At 55.6% G+C, this 26,064-nt stretch overlaps 1 protein-coding gene, 1 long non-coding RNA gene and 1 other non-coding gene across 4 annotated transcripts; 1 reads left to right on the forward strand and 2 right to left on the reverse strand.

Moving 5' to 3' along the window:
- The first annotated feature begins 4,144 nt into the window (after positions 1 to 4,144).
- Positions 4,145 to 15,262, forward strand: LOC103166574 (butyrophilin subfamily 1 member A1-like). Of its 2 annotated transcripts, none has more exons than XM_029053634.1 (7): positions 4,145 to 4,364; positions 8,811 to 9,092; positions 12,546 to 12,662; positions 12,769 to 12,789; positions 13,389 to 13,409; positions 13,958 to 13,984; positions 14,497 to 15,262. In XM_029053634.1, the coding sequence occupies exons 1-7, from the start codon at positions 4,283 to 4,285 to the stop codon at positions 15,132 to 15,134; spliced, it is 1,188 nt and encodes a 395-aa protein (XP_028909467.1). In that variant the 5' UTR covers positions 4,145 to 4,282; the 3' UTR covers positions 15,135 to 15,262. The 2 variants fall into 2 exon arrangements, with proteins under 2 accessions (XP_028909467.1, XP_028909466.1); XM_029053633.1 differs by lacking the exon at positions 4,145 to 4,364 and adding an exon at positions 7,069 to 7,430.
- LOC120638127 lies at positions 12,617 to 25,746 on the reverse strand. Its single transcript, XR_005659625.1, has 3 exons — positions 25,698 to 25,746; positions 18,446 to 18,450; positions 12,617 to 12,629 (listed from the first exon to the last, which is right to left on the reverse strand). It is a non-coding gene; the product is annotated as an uncharacterized LOC120638127 (long non-coding RNA).
- TRNAE-CUC lies at positions 25,677 to 25,748 on the reverse strand. Its single transcript has one exon. It is a non-coding gene; the product is annotated as a tRNA-Glu (tRNA).
- Positions 25,749 to 26,064: the final 316 nt, after the last annotated feature.

The following is a 26,064-nucleotide window of genomic DNA, read 5'->3' on the forward strand; positions in this document are numbered from 1 at the left end:
GAATTTAGAGGCAGGTAAGAAAAACATATTTTATAGATGCCTTTTGGAAATTCTCTGCTCTCTGGAGTCCCCTTCTCCATGCTGCTCTTCAAACAGCAACACACCGAGCTAGCTGGGTAGGGGAAATGAACTCAATCAATTCATCAGTGGTATTTATTGAGCACTTACTGTGTGCGGAGCACTGCACTAAGCACTTGGGAGAGTACACCACGTCGCCGATGGATCACATGTCCGTCTCCCCGGCCCAACAGGCTCGGCCCCAAGCCCGAGACGTCTTCGACGGTCCAAGGCCTCGGGCCTTAAATGGGGGGTCGGGGAGAGACGTGGCCTCGTTGGAGCTCTGCCCGGGGCCAATTCAGCCTCCGGAGCACCCCAGGAGAACGTCCGGGAGGAATCGTCCCCAGACTTCAATTAACCTCGGAGTCTCCGGGGTGCTCTCCGAGAGTCCCCCAGAACGAAGTCTCTGTAGAAAACTCAGCGTGTATTTTCGATACCAGAGCGGAACATCCAAAGCGATGTCTCCGAGGAACCGCAGTGGCCACTCACTCCGTTTCCCACTTCTGAGACCCGCTTTTGTGTTGTCGCCGTTGGTGTTGCTCGTTTATTTTAATGGTCTTTGTTAAGTGCTTACCATGAGCAGGGAACCGTACCGAGTGCTGGGGCAGATGACCCAAGCTAATCAGATCAGACCCGCTCCACGTCCCACGTGGGGCTCACAGTCTTAATCCCGAGGGTCTGACTGGACCTCTTCCTCTGCTTCTCTCTAAAAACAAAGACAGATAGCGTTCTAACCTCCGTCCACCTCCCCCATCTTGTCAGATTGCCGCCGTCCACCCAAGAACTAAGCGCTGGACCAGATGCGAGCTAATCAGGTTGGACACAGTCCATGTCCCACACGGGACTCCCAGACCTAATCCCCATTTTACATCAACTATGTGCGGAGCACTGGACTGTGTGGGGTTTTTTTAAGAGTCTTCTTTAAGCACTTACTATGCGCCGGGCACTTGGTCGAGCACTGGACTAGATAAGATATAATCAGATTGGACGCGGTCTCTGCCCCACGTAGGGCTCACAGTCTTAATCCCCATGTTGCAGGTGAGGGAGCTGAGGCCCAGAGAAGTTAAGCGACTTGCCCAAGGTCACCCAGCAGACAGGTGGCGGGGCTAGGATTAGAACCCAGGTCCTACTGACTCCAAGGCCCACGTTCTACCCGCTAGGCCGCGCTACGTCTCTTCTTATTTATTTTAGTAATGGTACCTGGGAAGCAATCGATCTATCAGTGGCATTTACTGAGCACTTACCGCGCGCCGATCGCTGTACCGAGCGCTTGGGAGAGTACAGGGCAGCGGAGTTGGTAGACGTGTTCCCTGCCCTCGACCAGCTTACAGTCTAGGGGGTGATCGTTAAGGACCTGCTAAGCGCCAGACACTGTACTAAGTGCTGGGGTGTATAAAAGACGCAGGTTGGAGTTGTACCACAGCCAGCTCAGAGTCCAGGTCAGAGAGAGAAGGATTTAAACCCCAATTTACAGATGAGGTAACTGAGGCACAGATCATTTTTTATGGTGTCTCTTCATTCATTCACTCATTCATTCAATAGTATTTATTGAGCGCTTACTATGGGCAGAGGGCACTGTACTAAGCGCGTGGAATGGACAATTCGGCAACAGATAGAGACGATCCCCGCCCGTTGACGGGCTCACAGTCTAATCGGGGGAGACGGACGGACAGAAACAGTAGCAATAAATAGAATCAAGAGGATGGACATCTCGTTAACAAAATGAATAGGGTAATAAAAATATACGTAAATGAGCAGAGGAGCACACTGCTCAGGGGAGGGGAAGGGAGAGGGGGAGGAGCAGAGGGAAAGGGAGCGAAAGGAGGCTTGGCTGAGGGGAGGTGGAGTGGGGGGGCAGAGAGGCGGCGGAGGGAGCAGAGGGAAAAGGGGAAGCTCAGTGTGGGAAGGCCTCTTGGAGGAGGTGAGCTCTCAGTAAGGCTTAGAACAGTGTTAGGCACATTGTAAGTGCTCAAAGCACCAGGGTGGATACAGGTTAGTCGGGCCGAACATGGTGCCGGTCCCACGTGGGCTCCCAATCTAAGCAGGAGGGAGATCAGGGATTGAATCCCCACTTTACAGTTGAGAAAACTGAGGCACAGGGAAGCTCACACCCATGATTTTCCCAAACCGCTGCTCCGGTCGCCAACCTCCCTCCCTCCCCTGCTGATCACACCCCCAAAACCGAACCCACCCCTCCAGTGACCTCTCTCTCCCCCTGGAACCATCCCGGCCACGAGGACGGAGGCCGCGGGGATTTATCCCCTCTGTTCTCTTTCTGCGGTGGAAGGATTCTGGATCGACGCCCGCACCGCTCCGCCCGGGCTCTTTCCACTCATCTACGCAGCTCCTCCCTCCTACAGGGCAACAAAGTTAGTGGGCAGGATTTCTGTCCCTCCTGGCGCTAATAGTAATAATGTCGGTATCTGTTAAGCGCTTACTATGGTGCAGAGCGCTGTTCTAAGCGCTGGGGGAGATACAGGGCAATCAGGTTGTCCCGCGTGAGGCTCCCAGGCTTAATCCCCATTTTACAGATGAGGTCACTGAGGCCCAGAGAAGTGAAGTGACTCGCCCACAGTCACCCAGCTGACAAGTGGCAGAGCCGGGATTCGAACCCATGACCTCTGACTCCCAAGCCCGGGCTCTTTCCACCGAGCCACGCTAGACAGGGAACGTGATGCCAGTCGTCTGGATATTCCAGTACAAAATACACTCTCAGCCTGAAAAACTGAGGACAGTATATGTTGGAGACGCAAATTATACGGGAAAAAACCTGTCGGTGTAGACACAAGCAAGATGAGACCAACTTACCACAACAGAATTGAAAATGGACATAGTTTGGGGTGGCTTCTTCACTTTCCCCTCGCCACCCCTCCCCACAGTCCATCGAGAAGTCTTGTTCTAAATCAGTTCCTAGTTTCCGAAGGCCTCCGCAAACCTCTTCTATTCCGGACGGTTTCCCAGCTCCTCTCTCTCTCTTTTTTTTTTTTCAGTGGTATTTGTTTAAGGATTTACGACACGCTAGGCTAAACGCTGCGGTAGATGCAAGCTACAAGATACAGGTTATGAAATATAAGCTCTTATCCCCAGTCTGGCCAGCCAGCGCCAAAGGGATGTCCCTGATCCTCCTCCTCGGGGCAGAACCTGCGATAATAATAATGATAACAGTATCTGCTAAGGGCTTACTATGTATAAGCACTGGGGTAGAAACAGGTAAATCATATCAGACGCGGGCCCTGTCCCCCACGGGGCTCACAGAGGCAGGACGGATGTTGAATTCCCGGTTTAGAGTTGAGGAAATGGAGGCGCAGAGAAGTGAAGTGATTCGCCCGGGGTCGCCCAGAAGGCGTGGCAGAGCCGCGATTAGAACCCAGGTCATGGGACTCCCAGGCCCGGGCTCCATTTCGCTTGGCCGAGCTCCTTCCCGTTAGTTGGTGACAGCCAAGCAACTTCTCCGTCGGAGGCAGGAGGACGGTTGGCGCGACCTCTTAAGAGCCTTCCCCGCCCCACGTGGCTGCTGACCTCTGATGGAATTTCCACAGGTTGTCAGATCCTTGAGGGCGGCGATCCTGCCTACTCATACTGTCCCCAGCGCTCTGTACTCTCCTAAGAGCTTAATACAGTGCTCTGCGCACCGTAAGAGCTCGGTAAATACGACCGAACGGATTCCTACTTATCGGATTGGTCTCTCCCAAGCGCTTACTACAGTTCTCCGCACACAGTAAGCCCTTCGTAAACGCCACGGATTGATATGCGGATTCTACCTGTCTGTAAGCCCTTTGTAGGCAGGAATTGTGTCTATTGGATTGTTGTCTCCCAAGCGCTTAGTACAGTGTTCTGCACACGGCAGGCCTCCATCAGTACCTGGGTTGTTCTGCTCCCCCGATCCCAGCACGGGACTGGGCATCGTCCCGTCCTCCCCCATCCTCCGAAGAACTTCTAGCCCAGCTGAATGTGTGGTCGTCCTCTTGGGTTTTACCTCTTTAAGAAACCATCACCAGGTCCACGGCAGCGGGAAATCTTGGGCGGATCCGAACGCTTTCACTTTCCTTTACCCAAAGGGCAAAGAGTGGCAAAAGAGACGGGAAGTCTAACCGTGTCTAAGGCTGCCGAAGAAGGCGTTCAAGGGCGCTGGGGAGAGCGAGGCCCTGTCTGGGACGGGCGGTGCGGACCCCGGGCGCAGAGCACGGCCTAGGGGGTCTCGGCAGCCAGTGAGGGGGCTCTGGAGATGAGCCCCCCACAACCAGGAGCTGGGACTCCTCTCCTCCTCCTCCTCCTCCTCACAGCCCTGCTCCCCTGGACGTGCTCGGGTATGTGTTTTCCGGGGGTGCGCTCGGCCAGAATCGGGGGGCTTCCAGGGACGGCGGGGGGGGGGGGGGCCCGGTGGCGAAGCTGTGACTTTCAGGGGAAGACCCCGTGGGTTCATCTGCCCCTACGCAGGCCCCTTCCCCAGCCCGGATGCAGAGGGCACTGACGGGGGCGATGGCTACGTCGGGCCGGGAGGGCGAAGCGGGTCTCGGGGGAGAGGAGAGATCCCGTCTCCTTTAGGCAGAGCTGTGGCCCGGTGGATGGAACCCCCGGCCCGGGAGTCGGGAAGACCTGAGTTCCCATCCTGTTTCTGCCACGTGTCTCCTGTGTGACCTTGAGCAAATCACTTCACTTCTCTGGGCCTAGGTTACCTCCTCTGGAAAATGGGGATTGAGAATGTGAGCCCCGTGTGGGACAGGGACTGTGTCCAATCTGATTATCTCTTATCCACCCCACAGTTTAACACAGTGCCTGACACTGGGCCGGCGCTTAACAAGTACCATTAAAAAAATCAAGCCGAACGCCTATTGGTGGCCGCCGGTTGTCAGGTGTTGACGATACAGTTATTAATCTGAGTTATTAATATCATTGTTGATGTGACTGAAGTAGTTGTGTGTGCCTTATTAATATCACCGTCGGTGTTACCGATAAGCTAATTATCGACGTTAGCGACAACAGTAATTGAGAGTGTGGATATTTTATTCTTATTAAAGAGATTCAATAGGTATTCGATCGATACAATCGATCGATTAAGGTTTCTGTTCTATTCTTGATGGTATTTGTTAAGCGCTTCCTAACTAATTAGGGCTAGGGGCAGAGTCAGGATCAGAACCCAGTTCCTCCCACTCCCAGACCAGAGGTCGGTCCCCGAGGCTGCGCCGCTTTCCATTTCTCTGCCCGTGTCTCCTTCTCCTCTGGTCTCTGCTGCTATCTAGTGGCCCTGCCTCTTCGCACTTAGAGAATCCCCTTTCTAAATTCCACAGACACCTTCCCTTTGCCCCAGAGAAATAAAAACGCCGAAAAAAGGAAATACGGCCCAGCACAGGTGAATCAACTCGGCCGCTTCGGCTTAGACCTTCCCGTTACGGGCAACCTTCCGTGGCGTAGCTCTGAGCTTCATCAGCACAGGCGAACTCTTCCGCTATGACAAGGTGTTGATTCACAGGAGAGGCACCCGGACACGGAGCCTTCATGTAACGCTTTGCTTTCTTAAGTGATCTGGAACGATAGATATTAGATTATCTCCGGGATAAGCCAGTCACGTAGGCCGTTGGCGAGTCAAGAAACCTCTTTCCTTCGACGCAATCTCACGTCTCCTCACGCCTCCTGGACCTCTCTCCGCCGTGTCCCACTGGCACTTCGAACTCCACGTGTCCAAAACAGAGCTCCTCATCTTCGCTCTCCAACCCTCTCACCCTCCCGTCTCTCCCATCGCCGTGGGCGACACCACCGCCCTCCCCGTCTCACGGGGGGCCACCCGGGTATGAGTCTCGACTCCTCTCTCAAACGCCACGGTGATTTCTGATTAATATACTGACTGTATATTTCATATACCGACCATATCTGTATCCTGTTCCCCATCTGCTATCCCTTCAGCACAGGCATGTCATGAAAATAGCGGAGATCTCTACATGCTTTCGCTCTCTCCTCCCTGTACTTCAAGTGTCCTTTCCCCTGCTAGATTATAAGCTCCTCGAGGGCAGAAATCGTGTCTCCTAATTCTGTTGTATTCTTCCAAGCTCTTATAGAAGTAGTGTTGCCTAATGGAAAGAACCTGGACCTGGGAGTCCGAGGACACGGGTTCTAATTCGGACGCAACCGCCAGTCAGTCGCATTCACTGAGCACTTACTGCGTGCGGAGCACTGCACTGAGCACTTGGGAGAGTATGACATAACAGTAACCAAATACCATTCCTTGTCCACCACGAGCTTCCAGTCTAGAGAGGGAAACAGACATGAATAGAAATAAATAACTGAAAGATCCGTACTTGAGTGCCCCGGGGCTGGGAGAGGGGATGTGTAGAGGGAGCAAGTCAGGGTGATGTGGAAGGGAGTGGGAGAAGAGGAGACGAGGGTTTAATCAGGGAAGACCTCCTGGAGGAAGGCCTCTTGCCTCTTCTGTGACTTTGGGCAAGTCAGTTCACTTCTCTGGGCCTCAGTTCCCTCCTTCGTAAAATGGGGGATTAAGACCGCGAGCTCCGTGTGGGACATGGACTTTATCCACCTTGATTACTTCTAATCTGCCCTAACTGTGCCTGGCACACCGTAGGTGCTCGACAAATGCTATTTAAAAAAACACTCAGTCCAGTGCTGTGAACATAGTAGATGCCCGATAAATGCCACTGACGGATCGGATGAAAGGGCCCCCAGGCTCAACCTCGACAGCTTACTGTGCCCCAGCCCCTGCCCCAGCCCAGGGGAACCCAGGTAAAGCCGAGATGGAGGCACAGTGGGGGATCCGGGAAGAGGTGGGCCCTGGGAGGACCCCCGGGCCCCAGGCCCACAGGACCCTTACACCGGCCTTGCAGCGGGACAGGAAGAAGAGAGGCAGGTGAGGGCCACCCACAGCCTGGTGTGGGCCCTGGGCTCGCTGGCTAGTGTTTGTCACCTGAGCCGGCCCGGCCCCTCGGTCTCTTCTCCTGACTCTGACCCTCCCTCCCACCCACGCCCGTCTCCGCTCCACGCTGACCCACCGCCTCTGCCCATCGCTCCGTCTGCGGGGCAGTTCACAGTGATGGGACCCACCCAGAGGGTCATCGCCCCGGTGAGGGGAGAAGCCATCCTCTCCTGCCGCCTCACCCCCAAGATGAACGCCAGAACTATGGACGTGAAGTGGTTCCAGGTCGATAGAGGACTTCCGATTCACTGGTACCGGGGGAGCCGAGATGGGGCAGAGAGCGAGGGGCCGGAATACGACAGGAGGACAGAATTCCAGAAAGAGAACATCGCCGAGGGGACCGTGACGCTGAAACTCCACGGGGTCCGGGCTTCGGACGAGGGATTGTATAAGTGTCTCTTTCAGTCGCCCTTCTACAGCAACGAAGCTCAGTTCCGTGTACAGGTTGCAGGTGAGAACATCGCCTGAATAGACGCGCTTATAAAAATGAACCCTAAGTGTGGGGTTCCCAACATTTCCAGTTACTGCTTTGGCACCAGGGTAGAGGAGGTTAATCGGGTCAGACCCCCTTCCCGGGGTTAAAAAGGATCAAGCGGGATGTTTACGTTATTTAGATTACTCGGATCGCGCCTCATCTTCCCCGCTTAAACTCTGTCCTCCCGTGCCCAAAGACAGTAGCACCAACTTCCCGGTCTCACGAGCCCATAACCTTGGCATCATCCGCGACCGACTTTTCTCATTCGACGCGTATTCGATCCGTCACCAAACGCCGTCAGTTCGACCTCGGCTACATCGCTAAAATCTGCCCTCCCCTCTCCGTCCAAACCGCTACTGCGATGGTCCAAGCACTTATCCTACCTTTCTGACTACTACGTCAGCCTCAGCCTCCTCGCAGACCTCCCAGCCTCCTGCCTCTCCCCACTCCAGTCCATACTTCACTCTGCTGCCTGGATTATTTTTTTACAAAAACGTTCAGTCCATGACCCCCCCCCCTCAAGAACCTCCAGGGGTTGTCCGTCCTCCTCCACATGGAACAGAAACTCCTTACGGTCGTCTTTAAAGCACTCGGACACTCTGCCCTCTCCTTTCTTGTCTCCCTGATTTCCTACGGCAACCCTGCCCGAACAATTCGCTCCTCTAATGCCAACCTACGCAACTGTACTCTGAACTCATCGTCTCTCTAGCCGCTGACCCCTTGCCCACACCCTGCCTCCGGGCTCGGACTCCCTCCGCCTTCATATCCGAAAGACCATCTCTATCCCCACCTTCGGAGCCTTATTAAAATCCAATTTCCGCCAAGCGCCCTTCCCCGGCCAAGCCCTCATTTCATCTTCTCCCGCTCCCTTCCACGGCACCCTTGCATTTCCATTTGCCTCCCGTATTCGGCCCGCCCTTAACCCCGCAGCCTTTACTACGTATCCGCAATTCATTCATTTATATTAACGTCTATCTCCCCCTCTAGATTAGAAACTCCTCTGGGGCGGGGAACGCGTCCGCCCACTCTGTTATACCGTACTTTCCAAAGCAGTTAGTTCAGTGCTCGGCACGTGATAAGCACTTGATAATTCCCACCGATAGATCGATTGCCAAGAGGTGGGACGGAGACAGGAGAGGGTCTTTGGACACCCGGGAGTGGGTTACGAGTTAGAAGACCTGAATTCCGGACTCAACACTCGCTCTGACCTGCTGCGTGACTTTCAGTCAATCCCTTGCCCTCTCTGGTCCCCGTTCCCTTCTCTGTAAGTTCTAGTGTTCTCATGTCAGCCACCCTGAACTCCTGCAGGAGGGAGATGGGACAGAGATTTCTCTCCACGCTCCTTTCCGCTTCCAGGCACCGGTTCGGTCCCTCACATCCACATCGAGGAGGACGAGAGGCGGGGGATCCGGCTGATTTGCAGCTCCTCGGGATGGTACCCACGGCCCCGGGTACGGTGGAAGGACCCCAGAGGGCACCGCTTGCCACCTGCCTCGGAGAAGACCCATCAGGAAGGAGACGGCCTGTACGCTGCGGAGACTTCCTTCGTCCTGGCGGCCGAGTCCAAGGAGAACGTATCCTGCTTCATCCAGAACCCGCTTCTTGACCTGGACAAGGAAATGAGGATTTCTGTGGCAGGTCGGTCCCTTTCCGCCCACACTGATACCAGAATAAGGCATAAATGAGCACAGATTTGCTGCGAAAGGGAACGAGGTCTCCGCTGTCCCGGAAGGCCCTCCCGCCTCACGTCCGCCGAGCTAACTCTCTTCCCCTCTACAAAACCCTCCTGAGAGCTCGCCTCCTCCAGGAGGCCTTCCCAGACTGAGCTTCCCCTTTTCCCTCCGCTCCCTCTCTGCTCCCCCGTCACCTCCGCTGAGCCCCCTTTCCCTCTGCTCTTCCCCCTTCCCCTCCCCTCCGCACTGTGCTCGTTTGTACATATTATTTATGACCCGACTCATTTCGTTAATGAGGTGTCCGTCCCCTTGATTCTATTTCCCGTGATGATGTCGTCTTGTTTTTGTTTCGTTCGGTTTTGCTCTGCCGTCCGTCTCCCCCGATTAGACTGCGAGCCCGTCGTTGGGCAGGGACGGTCTCTATCTGCCGCCCAATTGTCCATTCCAAGCGCTTAGTACGGTGCTCTGCACATAGTAAGCGCTCAGTAGATACTACTGAACGAATGAATGAATGAAAACACGGTTTTCCTGTCCACGGACAGGATCGAATCCAGGAGCAAGGTGCCGGCAGGGTTTTCAGAGTCCCTATTCCCGGAAAAGCTTCGAAGGAACCAGACAGCCCTCCATCCCTCTGGGCTTTCCCTCCCCGAAGGCAGGGGGATGGACTCAGTGACCTCTTGGGGTCCCTTAGAGAATCGGGAGACTCCGACGTCCGTTCGGGGGCACGGAGACACGGCTAGGGCCCCGATACCGACCGCCGGCCAACCGAGGCCGAGGACCGGCGGAAAGAGCCCGGGGCCGGGAGTCCGAAGACCCGGGTTGCAATCCCGGCTCCGGCACGGACCCGCTGTGTGACCTAGGGCAGGTCGCTTCACTTCTCTGTGCCTCAGAGTTCCCTCATCTGGAAAATGAAGATTAGGACTGTGAGCCCCAAGTGGGACGTGGACTGGGTCCCACCTGATTAGCTTTTATCTACCTTAGACCTTAGTACACTGCCTGGGACGTAGTTAAAAAAACCTACCCCGGCGCTTAGCCGGGAAGCAGCGTGGCTCGGTGGAAAGAGCACGGGCTTGGGAGTCGGGGGTCATGGGTTCGAATCCCGCTCTGACACGCGTCGGCTCGCTTCTCTGTGCCTCAGTTACCTCGTCTGTAAAAGGGGGATTAAGACTGTGAGCCTCACGCGGGACAACCTGATGGCCCGTAGCTACCTCAGCGCCTAGAACAGCGCTCCGCACATAGTAAGCGCTTAACGAACACCAGCATTATTATTATTAGCTCAGTATGGGGCACGTAGGAAGCAATTAACCAATGCCATTAGGGAAAAAAAAGAAGTCCCAGGCATGTAGTGATGGGGTGAGGAAAATCCAGGCCCTGCCCTCATCCCTTCTCAGGATGTAAGGGAGCCCCTACTCCCCACAGCTGCGGGAGGTGAGGGAGGAACCCCTGAACCCCAGCAGGCCCCCCAGGAGGCGAGAGGCAGGGAAGGGAGGAGAAGCAGCTTGGAGTAACGAATAGAGCACAGGCCTGGGAGGCAGAAAGATCTGGATTCTAATCCCTGCTCCTCCACTTGTCTGCTGTGTGACCTCTCGGCAAGTCGCTACACCTCTCTGGACCTCAGCTCCTCAACGTAAAATGGGGATTCAATCAATGTCCGTTTCTCCCTCCTATCTAGACCGGGAGCCCCATGGGTACAACCTGATTGTGCCTGTATCTACCGCGGCGCTTCAGAAAGTGCTTGACGCATAGGAAGCATCTGACGGATTAATACGAAGAAGAAAATAACAGCGCGAGTCAGGGGCCGCCTTACCTTTAGCCCGAATCGTCTCGAGTTTAAGCGGGCCAGGGCGGAGGAAGGGAGGGCGACGTGTTAAAGGAAGTGTAGATGTGATCTTTCCCTTTTTTCAAAAAAGGTCCCTTCTGGGGACTCTAGTCCAAACAAAGAAGAATAAACAGCGTCTTCCTTCCTCTCCTTCCTTTAGAGAAGCAGCGCGGCTCAGTGGAAAGAGCCCGGGCTCTGGAGTCAGAGGTCGTGGGTTCGAATCCCGGCTCGGTCACTTGTCAGCTGTGTGACTTTGGGCAAGTCACTTAACTTCTCGGTGCCTCACTTACCTCATCTGTAAAGTGGGGGTGCAGACTGTGAGCCCCACGTGGGGCACCCCGATTCCCCTGTGTCTACCCCAGCGCTCAGAACAGTGCTCGGCACATAGTAAGCGCTTAACAGATACCAACATTATTATTTCTCCACGGAGGGGACTTTTAGCGTGAGAGTTCTTAAATGGAGTGGCTCAGTAACTGATTTTCTTAACTTACTTAAAGCAACCGGTGGTATTTATTGAGCACTTACTGTGTGCAGAGCTCCGGTACTAAGCACCGCCTACTACAGAGTTGGGAGATAATTTTCCCTGCCCACAGCGAGCTCACAGTCTAGAGACTGTAATGTGCATTCAGTAAGCACTCAATAAATCTGATTGATTGATTATATCTATATTTCTACGATTTCCTCCGTTAATCTATTTTAACGTCCGTCTCCCCTTGTGGACTGTAAGCTCCTTGTGGGCTGGTGTCTTGTCTTCCAATTCGGTTTTGCTGTCCCCTCCCAAACACTTAGTAATCAAGTAAGCACTCCATATGTACCATCGACGGACGGATTGATACTGTATTCATTCGTTCGTTCAATTGTATCTATCGAGCGCTCACTGTGTGCGGAGCAACGTACTACGCGCGTGGAAAGTACAGTTCAGCAACAGAGACAATCCCTACCCAACAACAGGCTCACAGTCTAGAACGGGGGAGAAAGACAACCAGACAAAACAGGTAAACGGGCATCAGTAGCATTGATATAAATAAATAGAATTATAGATATATGCACATCCTTAATAAAATAAATAAAATCATAAATATGTACCAATAGACACGGTGCTGTGGGGCGGGGGGGGGGGGGGGGCAGAGCCGAGGGAGGGAGTCGAGGTGATGGGGAGGGGAGGAGGAGAGGAGGAAAAGGGGGGCTTAGTCTGTATTTTACTCTCTGCTTGTGCAGAGCTCTATGCACAGCAGTCGCTCAATAGATATCGTCATTCGGCTGATTGATAGTCCTTCATCCGATCGTATTTACTGAGCACTTACTGTGTGCGATGGACGGTACCAAGTGCTTGGGGGAGCCCCCCGTAACAATGAACAGACGCGTTCCCTGCCCCCAGTCAGCTTACAGTCTAAGAGGGAGATGAACTGTACTCTCTGAGACACTTAGTACGGTGCTCTGCATATAATCGGTGCTCAAGAGACACCGTTTTAAAAAGAGAAAAGAAGACGCTGTCGCCTGTTTAGTCTAGGTCCCTGCAGGGTGTTGCGGCCCTTGTCGGATGACGGGACCCACAGAGTATCCTCCGCCGGTCACCGAGTCACCGTTCCTGTTTTTCAGACTCCCTGTTCCCGCGGGTCTCTCTTGAGAAGACTGTCCTGATTGTGATCGTGACCGTCTTGTTTTTTCTCCTGTCCTCTTCCGCTTACGTCCACTGGATACGGCACAGGGCCAAGGGTAAAGGGGAGACACGGTGGGATGGGGCTGTGGAATCCGAGGGTTTACTGGGAAAGATCCCGGCACGTTCCTGCCTGTAACCGTGGCTATCTGTTTCTTCTCGCAGAGGCGCTCCAGGAAGAATGTGGTGAGTTACAGTTATCTGTTAATAATACTATATAGTATTTGCTAAGCGCTCAGTAAACGCTGTCGATCGGTTGATTGATAGAACACCAGGCTGCCCTTCCCTACTTTTTTTTTAATGGTATTTGGGAAGCGCTGACTATGTGTCAGGCACTGTATTAAGGGCTGGGGTGGACACAAAATAATCAGGTTGGACACAATCCCTACAGTCCTACGCGGGGGTCACAGTTTCAATCCAGCATGGTGTAGCGGATAGAGCCCGGGCCCGGGAGTCAGAAGGTCTATGGGTTCAAATCCCAGCTCTCCCTCTAATCTGCTGTGTGACCTCGGGCAAGTCGCTTCACCTCTCTGCGCCTCCGTTACCTATCTGTAAAATGGGGATTAAGACGGCGAGCCCCACGTGCGAGAGGAACCGGGTCTGATTCTATTCGCGTGTATCCGCCCCAGCTCTTAGTACCCCCGCCCCGAACCACTCCTCCCGATGCCAGCACAACTCAGCGCTCTACCCCAACTTCCAGCAAATGAAAAGTCGGCGTCTCCGCTAGCAATGGCTATAGGCAGCATTCTGTATTCGGTAATAAAGATTTCTCTCTTTTCTTTCAGAGAAGCTCAGGGAAGACCTCAGTAAGTGTCCTTTCTTCTCTTACGCAGGCTATGGGAATCCTCTATATATGTGCATATCTGTAACTTATTTATTTCTGTTAATATCTGCCTCCCCCTCTGGACTGTAAGCTCTTCGAGGACGGGGAATGTCTCTACCGATTCTTTTATACATCGTAGAGAAGCAGCGTCCGGGGTGGAGACGCTTTGCCCGTGTCAGTCAGTCGGTCGCATTTATCGAGCCGGCGTGCAGAGCGGTGTACCGAGCGCTTGGGAGAGTACAATAGAACCATGCAATATAATAAGAATACAGTATAGCAATACGTGCCTGTGACCCGTCGACCCCACACAGACCGTTCTGGGAACATCTCCGCCCCGGATCCGCCTCCGCCGGGCCTTGCTTGTGCCCGTGCGAAATCTGGGACCAATCGCCTCTGAAAGCGGTGCAGAGTGTCAGAGGAAGCGCGAGAGGAAAGTCCTAAACTGATGGGAGGGTGAGGACGCACGCTCAAAACGATCTCCTCTCTCTCCACCGATATCTACCTATCGTCTCTCTTTCTCGCCGATTTTAGAGAGAAGAAAACTCCTGGGAGAAGAAGGTAAGAGAAATTCTCGTTTCCCCATCAGTCTGACCCCAGTTTCCTTCCACTCTACCCCCACCAATTCCCCAAGGCCGCCACACACGGCTAACGGCGGTGTCTCCGTCCGGTTTTCGGGTTTGAGAAACGCCCGTCGCCACGCAGGTAACAAGGACCGTGGGCGGTGAGATGGGGGGGAGGATGGAGGGGAGGGGAGCCAGGGCGGGTCGGGGGAGAACTGGATCAGGGGTACCACAGGCCCGGAGAGGGAGCCTACTGATCAGAAGGAGATGCCCCAGGCCAGGGTAGTTCCCCAGGGGCCCCCCTGCATGCGAACCCTGGCTCCCTGGGGGTATTTCGGCCTGCTGACCGCATGAAGCAAAGTGGGCTCGGCTCACGGACTCCCATCCCCACCGCGTTCCACCCGTCGGCTTCGCCCCTCATAATCCCCCCGATCCGGCCAGCCGTCGCCCTGGCTCCAAACCGGGGAGACTCGGCCTCGGTAACTGAGCCCGGGATCCCTCTCCCCGCAGTGGACGTGACGCTGGATCCCAGCTCTGCCGATCTCTACCTCATCGTGTCTGAGGATAAGAAAGCCGTAAGGTCCGTCGGCAAAAAACTCGACTTGGCTGACCTCGAAGATAGATTCGACAACCCGTTCGCTGTCCTGGGCCATCAGCGGTTCGATCGAGGCTGTCACTACTGGGAGGTGGGGGTGGAAGGCAAGACCAGATGGACCTTGGGGCTGTGCAAGCAATCGATCCCCAGGAAGGGACGGTACATTTCCGCTTCCCCTGAGAGCGGCTTTTGGGCTCTGAGTCCGAAGAACACCGACAACTACCAGGCCCTCACCTCTTCCCGCGCCCCCATCTACGTCATCGAGCCCCCCAGGGCGGTGGGGATTTTTCTGGAGTACGAGGAAGGGCGGGTTTCCTTCTGCAACGTGACGGAAGGCACCTGGCTCTACACCTTCAAAGCTTCCTTCACCGAGACCCTCAGGCCTTACTTCTATCCCGGGCCCCTCTCCAAAGGGAAAAACGTCAATCCTCTGATCATCCTGCCCAGGCCCCGGGAAGGGAGAGGGGCTCGCTCCGACGGCCCGAGTACGCAAGAGAGTAAACCCCTCATGGATGGGGACGGTCAGCACGGAGAGGAATCAGAGACCCGCTAACTGACGGTGGACCGTGAGCTCCTTGCGGACAGGGATCGCATCTACCGACTCTCGGACCGTCCTCTCCCAGATGCTCAGTACGGTGCTGTGCCCACATTAAGCACTCGTTAAATACCTCTGACCGATTATCACGACTGGTTTCACCTCAACCACCATTCCCGCTTCTGGCGACAGCGGCGTCCGTCAAGCACTCACTGTGAGTCAAGCGCTGTTCTAAGCTCCCGGGTAGATACAGGCTCATCAGGTCAGACACGGTCCCTGTCCAGCTCACGCCCTAAGGAGGAGGGAGAACAGGTAGCAAATCCCCATTTAACAGATGAGGGTACGGAGGCGCAGGAAAGCGAAGTGACTTGCCGGAGTTACCCAGCAGGGAAGTGGTGGAACCGGGATTAGAACTCAGGTCCCCTGACTCCCGGGACCGGGATCTTTCCAGGAATCCATGCTGCTTCCCTGTAGTGCTTATTACTGTAATCGACCGCTGCTCGTCGCGAACGGGGAAGGTGTCTGCTAATTCTGCCGTATTGTGTTCTCCCAAGCGCTTAGTAGAGGGCTCTGCACTTAGTAAGCTCTCAGTCGACACCACTGACTGATTGATCGCTTCTTCTACTGGTGATTGCGGTAACCAGCCCCCCTTCGGCCTTTCTCGTTGCCCGGTCTTCTACCCCATTAGAGTTTCGTCCAAGTACAACCCCCATCCCTCCCGCTGCGGTTTCTTCCCGGTCTCCCCAGACTTCCCGTGCCGGAGACTGAGCCGGCGGGGCCGGAGTCGGCCTCCGCCGGGTGACTACGGGAAATAGTCGTGGCCCAGCCGAGCCGCAGAGCCAACTCTCCCTCCCGGGCTAAAGGTTGCACCCCATTAAAAGTTTTGGCAAAAAGTCGACTAATGAGGTCCCCAGATGGCCACCTTCTAACGAGATCGTTATCTCCGAACCATCCCCAGTTGACGGGCCCTCCGGAGCCCAGTTCCCGAGACACGCAGAGCTTCTGCGGAAGAGGGCACTCGTTCAACGTTGGCTGCTCCCGAACAGGCCGCGCGTCCTCAGGGGAATCAGTCGCCCTCTCTGGGCGTCTGGATTCCCTCCTCTGAGACGGGCCAGGGAGTCAGATCAGCGCTTGACGCGTAGTAGGCGGGGCGGCCGACTGGAAAGAGCCCCGGGCCGGGGAATCGGGACCTGGGCCTCGCCACTTGCCTGCTGTGGGACCTCGGGCGAGTTCATTCATTCAGTTCTATTTATGGAGCGCTTACTGGGTGCGGAGCACTGTAGTACGCGCTTAAGAGGGTACACCAGAACAGTAGAACGGACACATTCCCGGCCTACAAGCTTACGGTCTAGAGACGAGCTCGCGGTCACTTCACTTCCCTTGGGCCTCGGTTCCCTCATCTGGAAAATGGGGATTGAGGCCGTGAGCCCTCTGGGGGATAGGGACCGTGACCAATCTGATTATCTGATTAGCCTCAATCTACTCCAGCACCTAGTACGGTGCCTGGCACATAGGAAGCACTTCACGAATACGCGACCCGGGTCCTAGACGCACGCACGGGCGGACACCCGGGTCCAAACGTTCCAGTCGGACGCACCCAGGCTCAACGTGCAACATGCCCGGGTGAACACACCCACGTGCACGCACAGACACGGACATACACAGGGGCCCCCGCACGACAATCCCCCGGGTGATGACACGCCGTCAGCGGGCCTGTCCCCTTTTCCGGGAGAAAGGAGAAAGGGATGGGCAGACTCACCGGGTTTGTTTGCGGCACAGTCCACCCGGCCACCCCCGCCTCCTCCCCGGCGAGGGGCATCCCCGCCCTGACCCACCCTCCCGGGGGACGGCCGGGTCGCGGCTTCCTCGGAAGGTCAAGATGGCTTCCGGGAGTCCCCCGGCCCCTCACGCCCAGCCGCCGGGGTGGCTCGGAGTGAGCGCTTGTGGAGCTCTCACCACGCGCCGAGCTCCGAACTAAGCGCCGGGGTGGAGACGAGTTAATCGGGTCCCCGTCCCTCACGGGGCTCCCAATCTGAGTGCGAGGGAGAGTCGGGATCGATTTCCCATTTTACAGGTGGGGAGACTGGGGCCCGGAGAAGTGACGCGACACACCCAAGGTCACACGGCAGTCCGCCGTCGGACCCGGGATCGGCACCCAGATCCTCTGACTCCCGGCCCACCGTAAGCTAGGGACCGTGTCATCCAACTCTGTTTTCTCCCCACGGGTGTCGATACGGTGCTCGGCACACGGCGAGCGCTCAGTAAATACCACCGACTGATCGATCGACTAATATAGGCCTCCCCCTCTAGACCGCGAACTCCTTGAGGGAAGGGAACGTGTCTACCGAATCTGTCGCACTGCACCCTCCCAAGCTCCGAGAAGCAGCGCGGCTTGGTGGAAGGGACACGGGCCTGGGGCTCACCCGATCCGGGTTCTAATCCCGGCTCCGCCGCCTGCGTGCTGCCTGACCTTGGGCGGGCCGCAGTTTCCACATCTGTAAAATGAGGATGGACTCCCACTCTCTCCTTACCTAGATCGCCAGCCCCAGCTGGGCCTGGGACCGTGGTGAGCAACCCGATAACCTCGGATCTACCGCCAAACTTGGAACAGTGCCCCCGGCGCAGAGTGAGCGCTTAACGGACACGAGGGGTGGGCAGCGAGATAGATGAGTTTGAGGTAACGCGTGGTATTCGTCGAGCGCTTCCCGGGTGCCGACCGTTGCAGCGAGCGCTCGGGAGAGTCCGAAGTACGAGAGTCGCCTCCCTTCCCTGTCCCCCCGAGCGCTCGATGAAGCCCCCGACTGCTCGACCGATCGATCGATCCGTCATCCGGCGGAGAAGCCCGGGGCGGTATGGGATTTGACCTCTAGAGACACCTCTGCCCCACGATTTAGTAGCCTCTCTGTGGACTGCTCTGCTCCCTCAAACTCCCGCTCCCAGCCGGGGTCCTAGAAGCGGGGCAGAGAAGAACTCCTGGGTCCCAGCTGAGAGAGAAGCGGAGACCGTGCCCGGGATCAAAGCCGGACCGCGAGAATCGCATCCGACCTCCAGCGGCCGGCCGGCCACCTCCGCGTCAACCAGAAACCCCTCACCGTCGGCTTGGAAGGCCTCGGTGGCCCAGCCCCCTCCTGCCTCACCTCCCCAGTCTCCGGCTGTAATTCAGCCCACGCGCTTCGCTCCTCTAATGCCGACCTACTCCCCGCACCTCCGTTTCATCCGTCTCGCCGCCAACCCCTCGGCCGCTTCCTACCTCCGGCCTAGCGGGAGGCACCCACTTCACATCTGACAGACGATCACCCTCCCCGCCTTCGGAGCCTTACGGAAGGCACATCTCCTCCAAGAGGCCTTTCCCAACAAACCCTCATTTGCCCCTACTCCCTCTTCCCTTCCGCCTCACCCTTAAACTTGGATTTGCTCCCTATAGTCACCCGGCCCTCGGCCCCGCAGCGTTTTTTGTCCCTATCCACGGTTGGTTTATGTCAACGTCGTGGGCAGGGGAAATACCCAGCATCCCTGTCAGCCCGTCCTCTCCTAAGCGCTCAACGCGGTGTCCTGCACCAGTAAGCGCTCGACAGATAAGATCGACTGATTCACCGATTTCTGTTTCCTCCTCGAAACCGTGAGCTCGCCGTGGGCAGGGACCGCGCCAACCAACTCTGCTGTGTTGTCTTCCCCCAGCTGCTGAGTACAGCGCCCCGCACACGGTGAGCGCTCGGAAAATACCACCGATGGATAGGCGCTCTCGTCCGGGAAGCAAGAGAAGAGGCTAAGTGACCTCTGATCCCCAGCAAATGAGGGGGGGTCACTGGGGAAGGTGCGCTCTCTCCCCGACGCGTTATCCTCCGGTCCGAGCTCACGGAGGCCCGTTCGGCTTGACGTCCACTCTGACCTCCTGATCATTTTTGGTCGCTCTCCCGGCCCTGTTTCTTTCCAGCTCCATCTGGCCTCGGCAGCTGCTGTCGACTGACCTGTGCTCCGCCGTGGGTTTGCGTCAGGGGGAGACTTAGTATGTGGGAAGGGCTTAGCTTAGGCACGCGAGGCCGAGTTCTCCCCCTCCGATCAGCAACTTAGCCCTCCGTCCGGCCCAGGAGGAGACTAGAAAGGGGCAGGCCTGGACCCCTCGGCCCAATCCTGCTCACTCGGACCCCAGAAAGTCCCCAAAGCCCAAAACCCGAGACGACGGGAGGAAACTGAACCGGGAGAGGATCGATCGATCGGTCGTACTTATTGAGCACTTACCGTGTGCGCCTCGCTAAGCGCTTGGGAGAGGACAATATAACAGACTCGTTCCCCGCCCGCGACGAGCTTACAGCCTAGAGGGGGAGACGGGCGTCAATATAAAGAAGTAAATTACGGATCCGGACGTAAATGCTGCGGAGCCGAGCGGGGGGGCGGGGTGGGAGAAGAGAGGGAGCAGGTCAGGGCGACAGAGAAGCGTGTGGGAGAGTAAGAAATGAGGGCTCGGGCGGGGAAGACCTCTTGGAGGAGATGGGCCTCCGGTAAGACTTTGAAGGTGGGGAGAGTCACTGTCTGTCGGATAGGAAGAGGGAGGGCGTTCCGGGCCAGTGGCAGGACCTGGGTGAGAGAAGAAGGACAGATTTCAGAAGGAACTTCCCCATGGTGAGAAAATGAGAAAAAAGGGAACGGGGAGGAAACGGACATAGACTCATCCCTCCCGAGTCATTTCACTCCTCTGTGCCTCAGTTACGTCGTGCGTAAAATGGGGATTAAGACTGTAAACCTTCCGTGGGACGTGGCCCGTGCCCAGACGTAGCGTGTATCTCCCCCAGAGCTTAGAACGGTGCCTGGCATAAAGTAAGTGCTTAACAAATATCATTTTTAAAAAGAGTTACCCCTTGGGCCAGGCCTGGGGGAGAGAGCAGGGCCCCACCCGGACCCAGGGGGACGGGTGGTGCGGCGGGTCTCACCGGCCGGGACACGTCCTCAGAGTCAACCTGTTTCTGTTTTGATTTTTTATGGTATTTGTTAAGTGCTCCCTATGTGCCAGGAGGAGAAGCGGCGCGGCTCAGTGGAGAGAACCCGGGCTTGGGAGTCAGAGGTCACGGGTTCGAATCCCGGCTCTGCCACTTGTCAGCTGTGTGGCCGTGGGCGAGTCACTTCGCTTCTCTGGGCCTCGGTTCCCTCATCTGGAAAATGGGGACGAAGACGGTGAGCCCCACGTGGGACAACCTGATTCCCCTGGGTCTACCCCAGCGCTTAGAACGGTGCTCTGCACATAGTAAGCGCTTAACGAATACCAACGCTATTATTAACTGTACTAAGCGCTGGGGTAGACACAGCACTAATCAGGTTGGACACAGATCCTTTCCTACATGGGGCTCACAGTCTTCATCCCCATTTTCCAGATGAGGGAACCGAGGCCTAGAGGAAAAAAAGTGATTTGCCCAAGCTCACGCAGCGGACAAGTGGTGGAGTTGGGATTGGAACCCAGGTCCCCCGCCGCCCGGGCCCGGGCTCCTTCCGCTAGACGCCCCCCGCTTCCAACCCACCTTCAGGCCTGAACTTTTCGGCTGGGACATCTGCTCTGATGCAGAGAAGGAGAAGTCTAGAGATCGGAGAAGGACGGTGACCCGGGGACGCGAACCCAGGAGCCCCGACGCCAAGCCTGGTGTCAGACCCGCCTCGCCCTTCCACGCGCGACCTGGGAGATGCCACGGCTGGGAGAGGCCGGGACGTGGGCAGAGAAGGAGAGCGGGGCCGGAGGGCTATTGGGCAAGCGGAGAGGGGCACCTGGGCCATCCCGGTCTTCTTGGCACACGGACGGAGAGAGGAGGAAATTGGTCCCCTGCCCGGATCTGCCAGCAATCGGGCCGCCTCGGAGGCGGAACTGGTTGTTTAGATAATAATAACGTTGGTATTTGTTAAGCGCTTACTGGGTGCAGGGCACTGTTCTAAGCGCTGGGGGAGATACAGGGTAATCAGGTCGTCCCACGCGAGGCCTCGCAGTTAATCCCCATTTTACAGATGAGGTAACTGCGGCACAGAGAAGTGACTCGCCCACAGTCACACAGCTGACAAGTGGCAGAGCCGGGAGTATATAATAATAATAATAATTATTATTATTATTATTATTATAGTCAGCGCTAAGTGCTTCCTATGTGCCGAGCCCTGTTCTAAGCCCTGGTGTAGATAGAAGTTAATGGGGTTGGACACAGTCCCTGTCCCACGTGGGGCTTCCAGTCTCAATCCCCGTTTTACAGATGAGGGAACTGAGACCCAGAGAAGGGAAGCGACTTACCCTAGGTCACCCGGCAGACCTGTGGCGGAGCCGGGATTAGAACCCAGGTCCTTCTGACTTCCCCACCCCCCCCCCGAACCCAGGCCACAGCTCCGGGCCAGTACCAGCCTCGTCCGGGCAACCCCAGAGAGGGATCCGCTCTCTGCCCCTCCACCTCGTCTATCTCACCGCCGGCCCCTCGCCCTCATCCTCCCTCCCTTTCACAACCATCTCCTCCGTGAGGCCTTCCCAGACTAAGCCCTCTTTTCCTCTTCTCCCACTCCCTTCTGGGTCACTCTTGCTCTTGGATTCGCACCCTTTCTTCTCCCCTCCCTCGATCCCACAGCCCTTACGTATATATCTGCAATTTATTCATCTCTGTTGTTGTCCGTCACCCACTTTAGGCTATAAGCTCCCTGTGTATGGTATTTGTTGAGCGCCTGCTGCTTGCCAGGTACTCTACTAAGCGCTGGGGTAGATACGGTGAGAAGCTGCACCGCTCGCTGTGGACAGGGATACAAGAGAGGACCCCCTGGGCGGGGACCGCGTCTACCGACTAGCGTGGCTCAGTGGAAAGAACACGGGCCGTGGAGGCAGGGGTCATGGGTTCGGATCCCCGCTCGGCCACTTGTCAGCTGTGTGACTGTGGGCGAGTCACTTAACTTCTCGGTGCCTCAGTTCCCTCCTCTGAAAATGGGGATGAAGACTGTGAGCCCCGCGTCTACCCCGGCGCTTAGGACAGCGCTCGGCACATAGTAAGCGCTTAACGAAGACCAACGTGATCATTAGTATTATACCGTACCCTCCCTAGTGCTTAGTACAGTGCTCTGCACAGAGTCGCAGCCTAATTAACATCATAGATTGATTGACCGGGGCTCGGGGCCCCCGGAGTCAGTCAGTCGATCGATCGTATTTACTGAGCACCAGCTGGGGACAGAACGCTGTACTAAGCGCTTGGGAGAGTACGACAATAAACAGACACATTCCCTGCCCACACCACCTTACAGTTTAGACGGGGAAGGCAGAGGGATGCGGTCCTCTCGGGGCTCAAGGAAATAAATAAAACTGTGATATTTGTTAAACTATGTAATAATAATAATAATGATGTTGGTATTTGTTAAGCGCTTACTAGGTGCAGAGCCCTGTTCTAAGCGCTGGGGGAGACACAAGGGAATCAGGGAATTGTTCCACGTGGGGCTCCCAGTCTTAATCCCCATTTTCCAGATGAGGTAACTGAGGCACAGAGAAGTGACGTGACTCGCCCACAGTCCCACAGCTGACCGTACTAGACGCTGGGATGGATATCAGCAAACAGGGTCGGACACAGTCCCTTTAAAAGACGAGGTGACTGAGGTCCAGAGGAGCCGAGTGACTCGCCCAAGGTCACACAGCAGGCGAGGGGCAGAGCCGGGGTGAGATCCCTGGTTCTTTCCGCCAGGCCGGGCTGCTCCTCTACCGGGGATCCCTCGCCCTAAATCCTGAGGGAAAGGAGCAAACCCTCTAGACTGTAAGTTCGGCGAGGGCAGGAAATGTGTCTCTTCCGGTGTGATATTGTACTCTCCCAAGTGCTTAGTACAGTGCCCTCCACACAGTAATAATGTTGGTATCTGTTAAGCGCTGCCTACGTGCAGAGCGCTGTTCTAAGCGCCGGGGGAGATACAGGGTCATCGGGTTGTTCCACGCGAGGCTCCCAGTCTTCCTCCCCATTTTCCAGAGGAGGTCACCGAGGCCCAGAGAAGTGAAGCGACTCGCCCACGGTCACCCAGCTGACGAGCGGCAGAGCCGGGAGTCGCACCCATGACCTCCGACTCCGAAGCCCAGGCTCCTTCCACTGAGCCACGCTGCTCGATAAATATGATCGCCTGACAGGCAGACTGGGGCCAGAGGGATAGGGGAAGGCGGGAAGACAGACGGGAAAAATAAATAAATCGTGGTCTTTGTTAAGCGCTTACTACGTGCAAAGCACTGTTCTCAGCGCTGGGGGGTGACGAGGCGATCGGGTTGTCCCACGTGGGGCTCACGGTTTTAATCCCCATTTAACAGATGAGGTAACTGAGGCCCGGAGAAGTGAAGTGACTTGCCCGAGGTCACACAGCCGACAGGCATCCAGTGGACTCGGGGAGCCCCAGGGCCCCGGGAATTTGCAGGCTCCTCACGATACCAAACCTGTGGGCCAAACCCTGTTCTAAGCGCTGGGCGGGGGGAGCTACAGGGGGATCAGGTTGGTTGTCCCACCTGGGGCTCACAGTCTCGATCCCCATTTTAGAGACGCGGTGACTGAGGCACAGAGAATAATAATGTTGGTATTGGTTAAGCGCTTACTACGTGCAGAGCACTGTTCTAAGCGCTGGGGGAGAGCCAAGGGAAGCAGGTTGTCCCACGTGGGGCTCCCAGGCTTCATCCCCATTTCACAGATGAGGGAACTGAGGCCCAGAGAAGTGAAGTGACTCGCAGGGACTCGCCCAAAGTGGCACAGCAGACCCTTACTGATCCCCTGCCCACAACGAGCTTCCAGTCGGGGGGGGGGGGGGGGGACATCGATATAAATAATAATAGTAATAATGTTGGTATCTGTTAAGCGCTTACTATGTGCAGAGCACTGTTCTGAGCGCTGGGGGAGATACGGGGTCATCGGGTTGTCCCACGTGAGGCCCGCAGTTTATCCCCCTTTTACAGATGAGGGAACTGAGGCACAGAGAAGTTAAGATTCGAACCCCGTGACCTCTGACTCCCAAGCCCGGGTTCTTTCCACCGAGCCACGCTGCTTCTCTAATAATAAGAAGAATGGTGGTATTTGTTAAGCGCTTACTACGTGCAGAGCACTGCCCTAAGCGCTGGGGTGGATACAGGGGAATGAGGTCGTCCCCCAAGAGGCTCCCAGTCTTCGTCCCCATTTTCCAGATGAGGGAACTGAGGCCCAGAGAAGTGAAGTGACTTGCCCACAGTCACACAGCTGACAAGGGGCAGCGTCGTTACAGATGTGCAGGAGCCGAGGGGTGACATGACGACGACGATATGACCTTCGCACGAAAGAAAAACTTCTCCGCACTATTCTCATCCGCATATATTACTTATTATCCTATTTATTTTGGTAATGAGGTGTCAATCTCCTTGATTCTATTGATCTCGATGATGTGGTCTTGTTTTTCTTTCGTTCTGTCTTGCTTTGCCGTCTTTCTCCCCCGTTTGGACTGCGAGCCCGTCTTTGGGCAGGGACGGTCTCTATCTGTTGCCGAATTGTCCGTTCCAAGCGCTCAGTGCGGTGCTCTGCACGTAGTAAGCGCTCAATAAATACTATTGAATGAATAATGACGGTAATAATAATAATGGCAATGATAATCTGTCTCCTCCTCTAGATGTAAACTGTTTGTGGTCAAGGAGCGTGTCTTCCAACTCTGTCATACTTTACCAAGCGCTCAGTGCGGTGCTCTGCACGTAGTAAGCGCTCAATAAATACTATTGAATGAATAATGACGGTAATAATAATAATGGCAATGATAATCTGTCTCCTCCTCTAGATGTAAACTGTTTGTGGTCAAGGAGCGTGTCTTCCAACTCTGTCATACTTTACCAAGCGCTCAGTGCGGTGCTCTGCACGTAGTAAGCGCCCAATAAATACTATTGAATGAATGAATGAACGAACAGTAAATGCACAGTAATAATAATAATAATGTCGGTATTTGTTAAGCGCTTACTACGCGCCGAGCACTGTTCTAAGCGCTGGGGGAGATACAGGATCATCATCAATACCATTAACCGATCGACCGCTGTGCTCAGAGTGAGCTCTCATTCATTCATTCATTCAGTAGCATCGATTGAGCGCTTACTACGTGCATAAGCACTGTACTAAGCGCTTGGAATGGACAGATCGGGAACAGATCGAGACAGTCCCTGCCCTTTGACGGGTTTACAGTCTAATCGGGGGAGACGGACAGACAAGAATAGCAATAAACAGCCTAGACTGTGAGCCCCATCTGGGCCGCATTGTCCATTCCAAGCGCTTAGTACAGTGCTCTGCACATAGTAAGCGCTCAATAAACCCTACTGAATGAATGAATCCGGGAAAGGGAGTGTGTCCCACCCGATCAACTTATCTCTACCCCAGCGCTCAGTGCGGTGCTTCTCACATAGTAAGCACTCGATCAATGCCAAAACAAATAGAAATACACGCTCTTGATTATCCCAAATGGGCCAGTTGTGGCGTGGCGGAGGATCCGAACCGAATCAGTTCTTGTCTGGGGTCTGAGAGGCAGAAGGGATTAGATGGGGGGGGGGACGACGACGACTATAGATTTAAAGAAATTAGGGGAAAAAAAGCATTGTTCCCTGACCGGGAATCGAACCCGGGCCGCGGCGGTGAGAGCGCCGAATCCTAACCACTAGACCACCAGGGAAGCGCGAGCCCAAGTGCCGCCGAAGCGGCCTCGAGGACGCGCAACGCTGAAGTGCGCATGCGCTGAACCTTAGTAGCCCCCGGGCGGGCTCTTGGCCTCGGAGCGCGCATGCGCACCGCTGGATTTTTTTTTGCACCCCCTCCCCACGGAGGTCGAAATAATAAATCCAATTATCGCTTTTTTTTTTCTTTTCATGGTATTTTTTAAGCGCTGACTAGGGGTCAGATACCGTTCTAAGCGCTCGGGCCAGCGCTGGGCCCGTGGTCAGCGCTCAACAAATCCCCCACTGTCTGATCGTAGCCATTATTATAATTAG

This window comes from Ornithorhynchus anatinus, chromosome X3, assembly GCF_004115215.2.
Source record: "Ornithorhynchus anatinus isolate Pmale09 chromosome X3, mOrnAna1.pri.v4, whole genome shotgun sequence".
In the NCBI taxonomy this organism is placed as follows: Eukaryota; Metazoa; Chordata; class Mammalia; order Monotremata; family Ornithorhynchidae; genus Ornithorhynchus; species Ornithorhynchus anatinus.